At 44.9% G+C, this 16,181-nt stretch overlaps 1 protein-coding gene across 1 annotated transcript in view; it reads left to right on the top strand.

The window, feature by feature from the left end:
- Nucleotides 1-1,607: 1,607 nt before the first annotated feature.
- Nucleotides 1,608-16,181, top strand: part of LOC138304300 (serine protease 33-like) — a 229,764-nt gene continuing 215,190 nt past the window's right edge. The window contains exons 1-2 of the mRNA XM_069244252.1: nucleotides 1,608-1,847; nucleotides 11,687-11,713. Coding sequence (XP_069100353.1) covers nucleotides 1,721-1,847; nucleotides 11,687-11,713 — 154 coding nt within the window. The 5' untranslated portion in view covers nucleotides 1,608-1,720. The remainder of the gene's footprint in view (nucleotides 1,848-11,686; nucleotides 11,714-16,181) is intronic.

Here is a 16,181-nt window from a genome sequence, read left to right as displayed (position 1 = left end):
AGAGCAGATCTAGAGAAGGAGAAGTGCCAGACCTGATTACGCACACCCTTCCACTCACACCTCTCATTCCTGGCACGTACAAAATCATTGCCCCACAGGCAGCAGCATAGAAGGTGAGGCTGGGAAAAGAGAGTACAAGTCCAGGGTGAAGTGGTGAGAGAGAAGGGTGAGGTGAAGAAAGCGTAAGGTGAAGCAGAAGAAAGGAGGGTAGTAGGGAGAATGTTGCAGCTGGAGAAGGCAAGAGAAGGAGGGTACGTCAGAAAGACAGGAGGGTAAGCAAGAGTGTGAGAGGGGTTAGGAAGAGAGAGAAGGGTTAGTCCAGGAGAGAGAGGAGTGAGATGGAGAGAGAATGGTGCGGTGGAAATATAAGGGTGAAGTAGAGTGAGAGTAACTTGACGCAGAGTGAGAGGATGGTGAGATCAGGGGAGAGTGAAAATAAGGCAGAAAGAAAGGATGGTGAGGTGACAGAAATATGAGTGTAAAATGGAGAAAAAGAGTGACAGAAATATGAGTGTAAAATGGAGAAAAAGAGGGGCACAACAGAGAAACAGGTGGATAAGGTGGAGAGAGAGTAGGATGTGGGAAGAGAGAAGAAATTGAGGTGGGATGAAGTACAGTGTGAGGTGAGCGGGACAGCATGATGAAGTTAACAGAACAGAGGGTGAAGTCAGGACACAGGTGGGAGAGACAGATAGAAGGACATTGGGGTGAAAAGAGGTAGTAAGTATGGTACGCAGCTCATTTGTAAAAGACCACTCAGTATTCCCAGTCCCAGCTCTCAGATACCCGGGAGATTAAGAACAACCGCATTCATCCTTGTGGTCCACCGATACTTCTTGTTTAAACGATCCCCCGCTCCCCGACCTCCCAAACACACACACACCGCCTGGACTGGGAGACAACGAACGAGAGAGAAGACTCGGAAACTTAACTGAAAGTGGCTTAGGAGAGAAGGAGAATATGACATAGGCAAGAAGAGGGAGATGAGCGAGGAAGGAGAACAAGCGAGATTGCATAAAAAGGGAGTGGATAAGAAAAAAAGGGAGAAAGAAACGGGGTGCGTAAAACGTGATGGGGATAGAGGCACAGAGTTGTAGGAAAATGTATGATATGTTAAAAAGAGCGGCTCTCATCGGGTTATTAAAATTGCGTATTTACATAGTGGCAGAGAGCTGACGCCACTGCGCCAGCTTGCACTACAGTATATATTTCAGTATAGAGCCTCCTTTTATAGAAACAAATTATGCGGCATAGCCATGCCAGCGATTCAGATATGTGTCATTGTTTTCGCTGTGTAGCGTGTGTAATGCTGGGACACTGCCAGGAATGTTGTAAGGTGGACTTTGAAGCGGAGCAGCGTACTGGAATGTTGTTTTATTACCTCGAATGTTTTGGCAACAACGTTGTGCAAATGGCCCTGCGGCTATAATTCTGTTTATACAAGATCCGAATATGGGTAGGCGGCAGAGTCCCCACCTCGCCCTTGAACACTTCCGCTTGTAACCCATGTACCAGAGGAGAGATGAGTTGGTGATAGTAAAACCGGTTTAACCATGGCTTCCTGGAAAGGTGGCTACAGGGTGACGTAGTGGCCAGTGCCTAAGGCAGGTTCGTATCCACCTCACGGCACAAGCAGCTTGAGGGCGCCCTTTCCCAAGGTGCTGACTGAGGCGCGTCCTCAGCGTGTGAATAGCTAGACATCTTGACCGTTTTCGTCTTTATGATCCAAGCACATTTAATCCTTTCTGGGCATCTATCGAAGACTCGTCTCGAGCAGGGAGAACTAGAGGGAAAAGCGATGGCATGGTCTGGCCTGGTGACTCTTGTTTTCTTTCACTTGACCCCAGGTAAGAAACGTTGCAATCCTTCGCCTGCGCATTTATGGAATATATGAAATGCAACATCTTTTCACCAAAATCTTTGTTTTCCTTCTCTTCATTTCGAGTATTTCTTTAAGTGTCAAACCATTTCCACAGGGCAACGGACTTAAAAAAGAACTACAGTTTTGTTGCTGAGGGAACATGTGCGACAAGAGCTGTAGTCCCATAAACTGTGCCTGTGAGGGGCATGTAGTTAAAACTCGATTGCTGAAATCGAGATGTGATTTTTTTATAAATAATTTTTAAACTGCTCTTATTTACTATTTATGACACAGAGAACTGTGGTCGGAATTTACACAATTTTGGTCAAGTGCTTCAGCCAGGTACATAAAATATACCTTAGAGATACAAGGTGAGCAACTCAGCCACTACACCCATGGTCCTTCAGAGATTGTACTGTCAATCTCCTGGGCGTGGGTGGCTCTTTCCTCTCTGCCCCTCCTCTCCCCCCAAGGTACTTTTCTACTCTCTACGCGATCTTTTGTCTCCAGTCATGAGAGGGAGGCTCACAAAGTTATGAGTTGGGCCAAGTAGCAGGTTGTATGAGCAACTGCATTGAGGCCACATGCTTTGGATGACACAGAAGCCCCAAATATATAGTGAGCATGCGACCCGGATTTCCCTGGAAGTCCTAGGGATTTAACATATGTCCCAGATAATTTCAGCATATTTAGCCCACGTCCAGGTTTTCGGAGAACAAAGAATAAGGCAAGTTTCCATGCGGAAAATTAGCTGCCCCTTGGAGAAAGTAAATTAATCATCATAGGCTTTATTGTGTGTAAAAGTGCCTCATTGTCTATGGTTTTCATGGTAGTGAGCACTGTCAATTAAGTCAGTCTGTACCCTTCTGTCAGTGCAAGATTTTAGTCCTATTTATAGGTCTGTGGAATGTACAGGTTTTTGTTTTTCAAAATCGGGCACTTTGCCCAATGAGCTTGACTATTCAAGAAAAATGACTATGCAGCAACTGACAACTAAACCATGCATAAAGCACTCATCTATCGACTTTGTTCTGGCGAAACCAGCCAGCGCTGGACTCCTGCGCTGCCCAAGAAAACAGGGACCTTGCTCGAAACACAACATAGGTGGAGGAATTAATTTGCAAGGACAAAGCACAACGGTGTCCCTTAATCCCTGGTAGGCAGTGCTTAATTTGAGCCGTGTTTGCCAGGGGATCCATTGGCACTTATTTTTGAGCACCAGCACTTATTTTTGCACATTTACATTATGGAGCATAAATGAGGGAAAACACATTGTTCAGAAAGACAAAGGAAGGGAAAGATGCCAAAACCATCTTAAACGAAGACAACATGAACATGCAAGTGGGAGGTAAAAGGGCAGGGATTAATTGATAATAAATTAAAAATGCATGGGGTGGATTTCAGATTACCAACCTTGGTATTTGGCAAGCTGACGTTTAATTGTAAGGTTTGCTGTCCTAAGGGTTGTAAAGCTAGACAGGGATGCTGTCTTAGCAAGGTTAGGACATGGCAAAATGTTTGTCCCAAAGTCTCTAAAGGAAGACAGGGCTGTTGTCCTTCTTGGGTAAAGCAGTACAGGGTTGCTGTCCCAAGGGCTCTACATAAGGACAGGTTTGCTGTCCTATGATGTTAGAGGTAGTGTAGGGGTGCTGCACTAAAGTTTCCCTGGGAGGGCTGTAGGGTTGCTCCACGTTATCTAAGACAAGGCAGGGTTGCTTTTCTGTCTTAAGCTTCTCATAGAGTGGAACTTTTACCTCTGGGAGTCTAGATGTGGTAGCTTTTGACTCCCTTGATACAGGCTCCACCCTGGGGGTGGTATCCTCCCTCAGAGGAATGGTATCCTTAGTGAGAGGGTGGGCAGGGGATACTTTGATATCCTGCATGCCTGTGTTTTTAGGAGTGTCCTGGGCCATTATTTCAGGTTCCAGTACTCGTCCCCTACTTTGCTTTTTAGACTCCTTTAAAATAAAAGGGAGCAATTGTTGGGGTATACCCAGCATGGATGCATGGGTACAAAACTCTACTTCAGCCCAACCTGAAGTTTCTAGGTCATTTCCTAAGAGACAGTCTGCAGGTAAGCTAGGTGAGACTACCACCTGCTTAGGGATAGTAACTCCACCCCCAGCTAAGTTGCACTACAGCTAAGGGGAGGGACTGAGTGGAGCTGTTAACATCTGTGACTTGGTATTTCTGACCAAGTAGATGTTGTGGAGGTGACACTAAGGCCCTCATTACAACCTCGGCGGTCTTCTCTGAAGACCGCCGAGGCAGAGCGCGCCAGAATACCGCCAGTGCTGGTGGTATTTCTGGCTCCCTATTTTTACTTTTCCGCTGGGCCAGCAGATGGTAACAGTGTTACCGTCTGCTGGCCCAACAGAAAAGTCACCTCAACATTGCTGCCGGCTCGTAATAGAGCTGACGGCAATGCTGATGTGCAGCGGGTGCAGTAGTACCTGTCGTGCATTTCACTGCCCGAATTGCGCGATGGGGCTATGCCTGGGGGCCCCTGCACTGCCCATGCCAAGGGCATGGGCAGTGCAGAGGCCCCCAGGGGCACCCCATGTCCCCCTTACCGCCAGCCTTTCCATGGCTGTGTTTACCGCCGTGGCCAGGCTGGCGATAATCCCCAGGGCAGCGGCCGTCAAGCAAAAGCCTGGCGGTATAGTGGAGAGGCTGGCGGTATGGCCATGGCTATTGCACCACGGTCATAATAGCTGGTGGTGTTACCGCCAGTTTACCGCCGGCCGCCAGGGTCGAAATGAGGCCCTAAGTTTTCAGTGACTATGTTGATACTGGCACCTATGCCCCTGTAGGCCTGGGCCTCAACACCATTTATTTGTATTTGCTGTTTGTACTTATCCATATTAAGGGGACAAGCAGCTGAGTGAGCAGAAACTGTCTTGGGGGTTTCTACACCTTCCCCAGTTTCTATTATGGACCCAAATGTGAACCCAACTACACCTTTGTTTTGACTATTGCCAGTAGTCCCACCACAATTACTACTACTACTGCTAGGGACTCTAGGAGTGGATGTGGAGCTAGTAGTGGTGGTAGGCTCAGGGGCTTTACCAGGTCAGTATTTGTCCCCTGGCCTTTATTTCTACACACATAGCACCAAGGTGTTTTACTGTGTGTAAAAAAAGAAGAAAAGGTTTTATTTCCACCCCAGAGGGGTTTTGTGGTCCTGATGATGAGTCTTTACTTTTGTCTTTGTCCCCACGCTTGTCCTGAGGCTTACCACCTTCTTTCTTCTTATACTTGTCACTTCCTATATGAGCTTTTCTGCTCACCCTTGTTCTGACCCATTTGTTTGCCTTCTTTCCCAATTCTTGGGGAGAGGTCAGATCTGAGTCTACGAAGTATTGGTGCAACAAGTCAGATACACAATTATTTAAAATATGCTCTCGCAGTAGCAGATTATACAAGCCCTCATAGTCAGACACTTTGCTGCTATGTAACCAGCCTTCTAAAGCTTTAACTGTATAGTCCACACAGTCAATACAATCCTGTGAGGCCTCTTTTCTGGTCTCCCTGAACCTGATCCTATATTGTTCAGTTGTGAGACCAAAACTTTTTAAGAGTACTGATTTGTAACATATTGTAGTTGTCTGCATCTTCTTCCCTGACAGTGAGAAGTATATCCCTCCCCTTGTCAGAGAAGGACAACCAGAGATTAGCAGCCCACTGCCTTTGAGGGACCCTCTGAACTTTACAGGCCCTCTCAAGTGCAGCAAACCACTTGTATATGTCATCCCCCACCTTGTATTAGGGAACAAGTTTGTGAAGGTGTCTGCCATCTATGGAGTCCTCCCTGACTCTATAATCCCTGAAACTGCTGCTGCCATCATGGAGTGCTAACCCCACCCCTGCCTCTCTACTGCCTAGGCCCCCCTATCTAGAGCTAGTTTGTGCTGCTGCAGCCTCAGCCTGGCCTCCTCCAGTCTCAGCTTTCTGAGCTCCCTATTTATAGAGTCATCCCCTGGAGTTGTGCAGTGTGACCCCTCAGACACTGAAGTGATATGAGAGTGGGCAGAAATTGATCTTTCCCTAGTCTTAGTGATCCTAGCTACCTGTCCTCTAGGTGTAAAGGGAGCCCTACCTGAGTGACTTCCCCACCCACTACCAGCTACACTAGTTGGTCTGCTAGGAACAAGATGTTTTGAAGAACCCTCGCCCTGAACCTAGAAGATTATCCTCTAACGCAATGGGGCTAGAGTCTCCCTCTTCCTCCTCCTCCTGGCTACCCGCATGTTCTTGGTCATCCTGAAGAAGGAGGTTCAGAAGTAAACTGTTATTAGGATTCTTCCCCATCTCTAGCTTCCTCTCTGAACACAGCCCCTTCAATTCCTTGAAGGTCATGCCCTCATAAGGAGAGTCCATGACCTCAGAGCTAGGTCCAGCTGCAGACATGGTTTGTGTGTTAGGGTGGTGTTGGGTGTACCTAACCTACCTATCCCTAGATTCCTGCACTAGTTACTATGTAGTTTCTCTAAGAATGGAGTAGTCTTTCCTGTGGAAAGCACCAGGTAACAGAGTGATAAGGCAATTGCAAGTACTTATTCCACTGCTGCCACCAATGTAGGAGGCTGGCCTGGTGTGTAGTGGATACCTATGGTACTTACACCTTGTAACAGGTCAAGTTATCCCGTATTAGTGATGTGTAGGCAGTGTCTAGAAGCCAGGCTCCCTAGAGATAACTGTGGATGAGCAGCCAAGGCTTTTCTAGGAGACATGCAAAGCTCATGCAATACCACCGTAGTCACACAGTACTCAGACACGTGAAAGAAAATACTTAGTGTTACACAAATAAAGGTACTAAATTGCGCTTCCCGGGACCAGGAAGGACCAGGTGGACTCCACCTAGGAGATGGAGTCTGAGGGGGCTCTCAGCAACTCAGAGAGCCTTCAGAAGACCAGGCTGCGCACACAGGAGTCCCACAGCATGGGGCAAGAAAGTTGCAGAATAGACCCATGCAGCACTACGATAAAGACTCCCACGTCACTAGAGAACCACTCAGGAAGCTGTGCATCACAAAATAGAGTACTGGGGGCCGAAGCTACAAGATGCATCAAGGACTTGGAGGAAGTCTCAGGACCAAAGAGACTTCATTCCTGCAAAAGAACTCCTTGTGGGGCAGAAATCGACACACAGCCTGCAAGAAACGACGCATAGCCTGCATCACGGTGAGAAAATCACTGCACGCCGAACCAGAACGTCACAGCCCGACTTCGCAAAGATAAGATCGAGGCAGCGCCAGCGATGCGACCGGAAATTCGACACACGGCCCACTGGATGGACGCAAAGCCGAGCCGGAACAACACAGCCCGACTTCCTGAGATGAATCGATGCAGCGCCTGTCGTGCGGTAGAAATTTCTACACTTCACCCACCAGATCAATGCAGCCCCTGTGACTTCATCCTGCATGTCCAGGATTTCGACACATCGTCCCCGGGGCGTCGGAAAACCCTGCAACCAGAAGAGGATCCCAGTCTATGCACCGGAAATTGATGCAAATTTCCCTGCGTGAAAACTCAACAGCGCATCGTCTGTGTGCGCCCCAGAATAATCTACGCACATCTCCCCGTTTTCCATGCATCTCCCCCTTCTTACGGTCCCTTGTGGAGAATTTGAACGCAAACCAGGTACTTTGTGCTTCAAAGAGACACTTGTTGCTTTTTAAAAGACTAAAGACACTTTATATCATTTTTATAGTGATATTTCACCGTATACTTGCATTTTGATCATTTTGACCTGCATCTTATCAGATAAATATAATATATTTTTCTAAACACTGTGTGGTGTATTTTGTGGTGTTATACTGTGTTATTGCATGATTTATTGCACAAATACTTTACACATTGCCTTCTAAGTTAAGCCTGACTGCTCAGTGCCAAGCTACCAGAGGGTGGGCACAGGATCATTTGGATTGTGTGTGACTTACCCTGACTAGAGTGACGGTCCTTGCTTGGACAGGGGGTAACCTGACTGCCAACCAAAGACCCCATTTCTAACACCCACCAAATAAAAAAAACAGTAAAAACAGTACACAAACATAAAAGCATACACAATACAAACACTCACATGCATTATATTAAAATTAAAAATCAAATAAATGTACTTACCCAGGCTGCGTCATCCTCTGTGTCTTTTGCAATATCTGATCGACAAGAGTGGAAGAGGAAACTTCCCTAAGCAATCTTGGTTCTGCTCTCATGCTAGTAACCAGCATGAGAGCAGTGCAAGGATTGGATGGAGAGGGCTGGCCAGATGCTCTTTCAGGCCCTCAGGGCCTGTGCTTGGTCTCAACCCAGCTGTCCAATGCAGCCAAATGAAGTGCTTCACAGTGCCATGAAAGTTTGGCAGGTGCAAGTCTGCCAGCCAAACTAACATGCATACCTTGCAGTGTCTGCCAGCACTGCTCTAGTCCTCCGTTCAAAGGGGGACATGACCCTTATTTCTCCTTGCTCCATGGCAGGCTGTACTGCTGCAGCGCGCCTTGTGAAAAATAAAATGGCAATGAAATCATTTAATTACTATTTTATTGTTCACGTTTAGCGTGTCGATGATTCCCCACCCTCAAGGAGAAACCGCTGCTGATAATACCACGCGGTTGGATAATACCGGGTGAAGTATTATTACATCCTTTATTTAGGTGTCTTGTAATGAGGGTGTAAGAAGGGTGTATGAAAGGAGAGAAAGAAGGAAGGGCAAAAGGGAGAATGAAGAACGATGGAAGAGAGGGAGGTAAGAGATCAGGAAGGATAATGCCCAAAACTAATATGTAAGGTGCCTTGCATGACACCTCACACCGCTAATTTCGACAATGCGTGACTACTTAGTAGAATCTGGCAGTGCATTTGCTGCCTGGGTATTCAAATGCTTAATGCAATTTCAAAAGAGGAGAGCTCCCCACCAACAGCCATTTTGGATATTTGAGTTTACTTTGTCCGAAAAAGAAGGTCCAATCTTTGTTTTTTCTTTGTAGTTTTTATAAAGTGCAAACATGTCCCAAGGGAATTAGAGTGATTTGTATAGGCACCAGATAACATTACACAAGATCAGATTTTTATTTTGGGCACAGCAAGATTCCATGACGTGCCCGGGGCTCTGGCCATTAAGCCAAACTTTTTTGGGTCAATGTTATGAACCATCTTCAACTTGGTAGGGCATTGTATGCTCTGTATAATGCCCAGGGTCACACGTTTCTTTCGGACCTCCAACAGCAGCTTTATCACTGTGTCACCGTAATGAAATCTGTAAAAAGAAGTAGTAGTTTGTCCGTAAACTGTGCATTCTGCTTCTGAATTGCAGCCTTCTTCGACAAGGGTTCTTGCCAATCCTCATCCACAGTATAACTGTGAGAATGCCTCTTTCTTGCGCGGGGGACCAGGAATTATAGGTGTTAATATGTCTGCCCGTTTCACTAATGCAGGCCAGAGTGAGCCAGGGGAGGTAGACTTTGAGCGAAAAAAAAAAAAAAAGACTGAATGCATCCACCACAGTCATGAGATCAATATTTGCAGTATGAGGGAAAGCCGGAACTATTTGCCAGGATGTATGTCAGAATGTGGAGTACAAAATATTGTGCAACAAAACTGTCACAGGAAAATTACTGGTGGCTGAGTTGGTGTCTGGTAGGTGGGTTGGCGGTGGCCTTTGCCTATAGTGTCTGAAACGACAGGCATGGGCTACACTAAACTTCTGCCCTGTAGCCCCTACTTCATTTTTTTGGGTGTAAATTCATACTTGTAAAACCGATCTCGCCTTCCTAGATTCAGAAACACCAGACCTCTGAGAGTTGATGTTGATGGTTTTTCTATGTGGCCATCTTTGGTAAGGGTGCATAGGTCCTCAAGCCAGGATCAAGAGATAATGGGAAGCAGCAATGATGGTGGAGTGTTTTCAGAAGGGCCAGGCTGGTGGATGCACTTAATAGCAAAATGCAGCCAGATTTTCAGAATAACCATCAAGCATCCAAAGAATCTCCTTAAAAATTATTTATTTTTTTGGACAAATGTGTGTGGATATCCTGAAACCTGATGAACCAAGAAATTGTTTGTCGTAACAGGACATTTCAGAGCGAAAAAGATGAGAATGAAGTCGTTCTATAAAAATTATATTGAAACCTCGCGTTTGTGGGATGATACGTTGATTGGACACATTCCCTTTAACTGTGTTCTATCTATGTTCACGTTTAATTTGAATAGATTTCAACTTGATTATTATGATGTACTCCATTGTGAAGGCCGATGACGGGGCCCACTTCTTCTTTCTGCACCCCTGTCAATGTCAGTTTATGCAGGTATTGCTGAAAGCTCTTTAGGCGTTTGTGCCATCTTCCAGGTGTAAATAATGCTTTGCGTGTTTTTAAGGGATGCTACAGGGTGATGTGAAAATCAGTTTCTGCAGTGTTAATTTCAAATGATGCTGTCCTATGGCCATTGTAGGACACTTGTTCATGGCGCTGCTGCAAATGGTCACAAGCAGCATAATGCAACAAATAGTCTCAAAGGGCCCTGTTGTTAGTAAAACGGGAACATGTCATTGGCAAAATATTATTTTCTAGGGCTCGTGAAAATGCCTGCACAAGAGCTCTTGGTTTTAACTCTTATGCCGTTTATAGCTGTAACAATTTGAGTTGATGTTTGCCATTTTTATATTTTAAATATTGAGAATAGCCGCGCAGAAGTGTGGTTGACAATGTTTTTATGGAACAAGATAAAACCTGTTTTGCCTTGTGAAATGAGAGCCAGGACTTTGCATTAATGGAATACACTTTCTATTAACCCAGTGCCTTTTAGACAATGAAGGAGGGCAATGTGATTTATTTTATTGCGTTGGGTCATGATTTTAGTACTCTTGTACCTATTTGTCTGTATGCATGCAAGTCGTAAGCAAAGCCTGAAATAAAACAAATACGAGGGATAATTGTGCAAAGTGTTTCCTGCCACCGCCTTGCGACTTCATAGTGCTGTGAAAAGAAGAGGTCTTTATTCCTCAGGGCAATGCTACTCACTACAGAGACCCTCATTACACGGGGTGAAGGTAAACTGCATCGTTAATCCTGCACCCAGAATGAATTCCAGAGGGTGCAACAATTCCAGAATGCATGATTACCAGCCAATTACAAGTTTCAAACCCAGAAATAGGGAACAATTATTTGTGCACGGTTTCCCAGAGATTATTACTCCTTTCCTGATTGGACTGTAATCTCATGTTTGTACTAGATCAGAATTACTGCAGCACTCCCGTTTGAGGGCCCTCATTAAAAACAAAGGTTAGCTGGAAAAATGAGGCAGCTCTGGATCCGGTACTGCGGGGACCACACGGCAGTTCCCTATTACTGAGTCGTAATGAGGCCTAGGCAATTTTTTAATTTTATATATATATATAGCCAATTTTCACTACCTGATCAAGAATTTACAATTCGTCTCCACTTGCCATATGTTTTTTATGATATCAAATTATACACTGGGATGGGGGTGGCATCCGGTGTAGGAGTTATGTGTGCCAGGCAGGGGGTCTCTGTATAGTATAATTTGCAATATGTTAGAGTAATTGTGTGCACTGCCCCGGACCATGCCAGGGGCATCGAGTTAAGTGTCGCCCCTGGCGCAAACCGAGAGAATGCGCTAGATGTATTATTTGCACCCAATCAGTGGTAGCCATGAAGACTCCCAGGGTGAAGCAACACTGTTTTGACTGGTGATGCCTGTAGATGGTGTGTTTTGATTGGATTGTAGCTTTCCATTGAAAGATGGCTCAAGCCAGAGCAACAGTCTCTCGGAGTTTAGTAACCTGGGCCCTTTTTCCTTCTTTTTTAGGATATCTCACTATGGCCTCTGTGGAAGGTAAGAAGATCAACATGATGTTTTACCTAGCTCTCCAGGCACATGGCGTGAAAACAGAAACGAGACAAGCTGGCATTTTACTGGATTCATCAGAGCTTCAGTTAAGCCCTTTCTGCACATTTCTAATGCCAGAAAAAACTAGAATCTTTTCTGCAAAATGAAGCTGTAATGTCAAAGATTTCCATGAATTGCAGGGTATTTGATCCACCACATACATTTAGAGCTGTAATTTAAAAGGGGGATAACCTGTGGGTATGAATGCAACTTCATAATACAGTGCAAATAGCTCAGGAAATGTGGGGATCTCACCAGATCCCAGTTTAGGCACATATTTCTGGGATCAGCTGACCCAGTGGTATATGCTGAATTTGTCCTAGTGTCATTTTCTGGCACGTGGGCACTTTTAAGCAGCCACCGCAGGTTGTCAATTTTCTCTTCCTCACAGCAACCTGCAGGCAGCGGGGAGGAGGTGGAGTTCTTATGATCTCTTCCTACTGAGCCAAAAAGAAATGCCTGTTTTGTAGGGCCATCAGCCCTCCTTTCCTTGGAGTATTCTCCTGGCTTGCAGCTATCTGGATACTGAGACTTAGACGCCATTACAATGGAAACAGGCATTTGCAATGAAATGGGTCTTGCGTTTACTCGAGTTAAAGCTATTAGCATTGTAAACTCCTAAACACACTTTTCTTGCCACATAAACTGAAAAGTAAAACAGTTCCACATAAGCGAGCCAATGGCCACCACGAGCGCAAAGCAAACACACAAAAGGAATCAGAAGTCTGCTTGCGGTGAAATTTATTGGCAAAAGTGCAATTATCCATGTAACCGCAAAAGAGACAATTATCCATGTAACAGGGTCAATGTCATGGGAACACATATTTAGTGTTCTACTGAAAAAAAGGCAAGGAGTGAAAGAAAGCAGCATCTACTAAAATATCAAAGGGGCTAGCCTACCTGAAACTGATAGCATGCCTCTGTACATGGACAAACAAGAAATACTCAATACAAAATCCTGAAATGCTGGACTTGTTACAGGGTACAAAATATTATTTAATGAAAATGAAAGTGTGTCTTTGCCTGGGCACAGAATGGTTTAACATAAGAATGGATGCAGGAAAATGAAGCGCTTGGTGTCCCTGCCTCTTGAGAAGGCTACAGTCATAACTATGCCTGGGCCTGGGTGAGACTAATGACAGGGCAGGCCCATGCATTGTAAAGACCAATAGGACCACCATGGGACAGAGTGGAAGAGCCCTGGTTCGCCAAAAAACGTACTGGTGGGGCCACCGGCACCCTCCACGCAATGTAACCACTGGGTTAAGGAGAGGGCACTGTATGACCATAAAGATGGGGTGGTGGGTAGTTATAAAGTAAGGTTTCATTTTAAAATGTAGGTTAACATAGAGTCAGTGCACTTACTCTTGAATCTATTTTACTCAATGTAGTAGTAATCTCAGAAGTGGTAATCTCAACAGTGGTAATCCCTGCAGTGGTAATCTCAGCAGAGGTAATCACAGTAGTGTTAATCTCAGCAGTGGTAATCCCCGCAGTAGTACTCTCAGAGGTAGTAATCACTGTAGTTTTAATTCAGCAGTGGTAATTCCTGCAGTGGTAATCTCAGCTGTAGTAATCACAGTAGTGGCAATCATAGTAGTGGTAATCTCAGCAGTGGTAATCCATGCAGTGGTATTCCGTGCAGTGGTAATCACAGTAGTGGTTATCACAGTAGTGGTACTATCAGCAGTGGTAATACCTGCAGTAGTAATCTCAGTGGTAGTAATCACAGTAGTGGGTATATCAGTAGTGGTAATTTCAGTAGTAGTAATCACATCAGTGGAATTTCAGCAATGGTAATCCCTGAAGTAGTAATGTAAGAGGTAGTAATCACAGTAGTGGTAACCTTAGCAGTGGTAACCCCTGCAGGGGTAATCTCAGAGGTAGTAATCACAGTAGGGGTAAAATCAGCAGTGGTAATTTCAGAGTTAGTAATCACAGTAGTGGTAATCTCAGCAGTGGTAATCCATGTAGTTGTATTCTCAGATGTAGTAATCACAGTAGTGGTAATTCAGCAGTGGTAATCCCTCCAGTGGTAATCTCAGCAGTAGTAATCACAGTAGTGGTAATTTCAGCAGTGGTAATCTCTGCAGTGGCAATCTCACAGGCAGTAATCCCAGCAGTGGTAATCTCTGGAGTAATCAACTGTAGTAATCTCAACAGAGCTAATCCATGCACTGGTAATCTTGGGGATAGTAATCACAGTAGTGGTAACCTCAGCAGTGGTAACTCCTGCAGGGGTAATCTCAAAGTTAGTAATCACAGAAGTGGTAATCTCAGCAATGGTGATCCCTGAGGTGGTACTTCAAGAGGTAGTAACCACACTAGTGGTAATTCAGCAGTGGTAATCCCTGAAGTAGTAATGTAAGAGGTAGTAATCACAGTAGTGGTAACCTTAGCAGTGGTAACCCCTGCAGGGGTAATCTCAGAGGTAGTAATCACAGTAGGGGTAAAATCAGCAGTGGTAATTTCAGAGTTAGTAATCACAGTAGTGGTAATCTCAGCAATGGTAATCCCTGTAGTGGTATTCTCAGATGTAGTAATCACAGTAGTGGTAATTCAGCAGTGGTAATCCCTCCAGTGGTAATCTCAGCAGTAGTAATCACAGTAGTGGTAATTTCAGCAGTGGTAATCTCTGCAGTGGCAATCTCACAGTAGTAATCACAGTAGTGGTAATTTCAGCAGTGGTAGTCTCTGCAGTGGCAACCTCACAGGTAGTAATCCCAGCAGTGGTACTCTCTGGAGTAATCAACTGTAGTAATCTCAACAGAGCTAATCCATGCACTGGTAATCTTGGGGATAGTAATCACAGTAGTGGTAACCTCAGCAGTGGTAACCCCTGCAGGGGTAATCTCAAAATTGGTAATCACAGTAGTGGTAATCTCAGCAATGGTAATCCCTGAGGTGGTACTTTAAGAGGTAGTAACCACACTAGTGGTAATTCAGTAGTGGTAATCCCTGCAGTGGTAATTTCAGAGGTAGTAATCACAGTAGTGGTATTCACAGTGATGGTAATCTCAGCAGTGGTAATCCCTGCAGCGATAATCTCAGAGGTTGTAATCACAGTAGTCATAATCTCAGTGGTAGTAATCACATCCATGGTAATCTCAGCAGTGGTAATCTCAGCAGTGGTAATGCCTGCAGTGGTAATCTCAGAGTTAGTAATGGTATTCTCATATGTAGTAATCACAGTAGTGGTAATTTCAGCAGTGGTAATCTCTGCAGTGGCAATCTCACAGGTAGTAATCCAGCAGTGGTAATCTCTGGAGTAATCAACTGTAGTAATCTCAGCAGAGGTAATCCCTGCACTTGTAATCTTGGAGATAGTAATCACAGTAGTGGTAACCTCAGCACTGGTAACCCCTGCAGGGGTAATCTCAGAGTTAGTATTCACAGTAGTGGTAATCTCAGCAATGGAGACCCCTGAGGTGGTACTTTAAGAGGTAGAAACCACACTGGTGGTAATTCAGCAATGGTAATCCCTGCAGCGGTAATTTCAGCAGTATTAATCACAGTAGTGGTAATCGCAGTGATGGTAATCCCAGCAGTGGTAATCCCTCCAGCGATAATCTCAGAGGTTGTAATCACAGTATTGGTAATCTCAGTGGTAGTAATCACATCCATGGTAATCTCAGCAGTGTGCCTGCAGTGGTAATCTCAGAGTTAGTAGTGGTATTCTCAGATGTAGTAATCACAGTAGTGGTAAAATCAGTAGTGGTAATTTCAGAGTTAGTAATCACAGTAGTGGTAATCTCAGCAGTGGTAATCCATGTAGTTGTATTCTCAGATGTAGTAATCACAGTAGTGGTAATTCAGCAGTGGTAACCCCTGCAGGGGTAATCTCAGAGGTAGTAATCACAGTAAGGGTAAAATCAGCAGTGGTAATTTCAGAGTTAGTAATCACAGTAGTGGTAATCTCAGCAGTGGTAATCCATGTAGTTGTATTCTCAGATGTAGTAATCACAGTAGTGGTTATTCAGCAGTGGTAATCCCTCCAGTGATAATCTCAGCAGTAGTAATCACAGTAGTGGTAATTTCAGCAGTGGTAATCTCTGCAGTGGCAATCTCACAGGCAGTAATCCCAGCAGTGGTAATCTCTGGAGTAATCAGCTGTAGTAATCTCAACAGAGCTAATCCATGCACTGGTAATCTTGGGGATAGTAATCACAGTAATGGTAACCTCAGCAGTGGTAACTCCTGCAGGGGTAATCTCAAAGTTAGTATTCACAGTAGTGGTAATCTCAGCAATGGAGACCCCTGAGGTGGTACTTTAAGAGGTAGTAACCACACTGGTGGTAATTCAGCAATGGTAATCCCTGCAGCGGTAATTTCAGCAGTAGTAATCACAGTAGTGGTAATCGCAGTGATGGTAATCCCAGCAGTGGTAATCCCTCCAGCGATAATCTCAGAGGTT

This window comes from Pleurodeles waltl, chromosome 7 (assembly GCF_031143425.1).
Source record: "Pleurodeles waltl isolate 20211129_DDA chromosome 7, aPleWal1.hap1.20221129, whole genome shotgun sequence".
In the NCBI taxonomy this organism is placed as follows: Eukaryota; Metazoa; Chordata; class Amphibia; order Caudata; family Salamandridae; genus Pleurodeles; species Pleurodeles waltl.
This window is presented reverse-complemented; position numbering and strand designations above follow the sequence as displayed.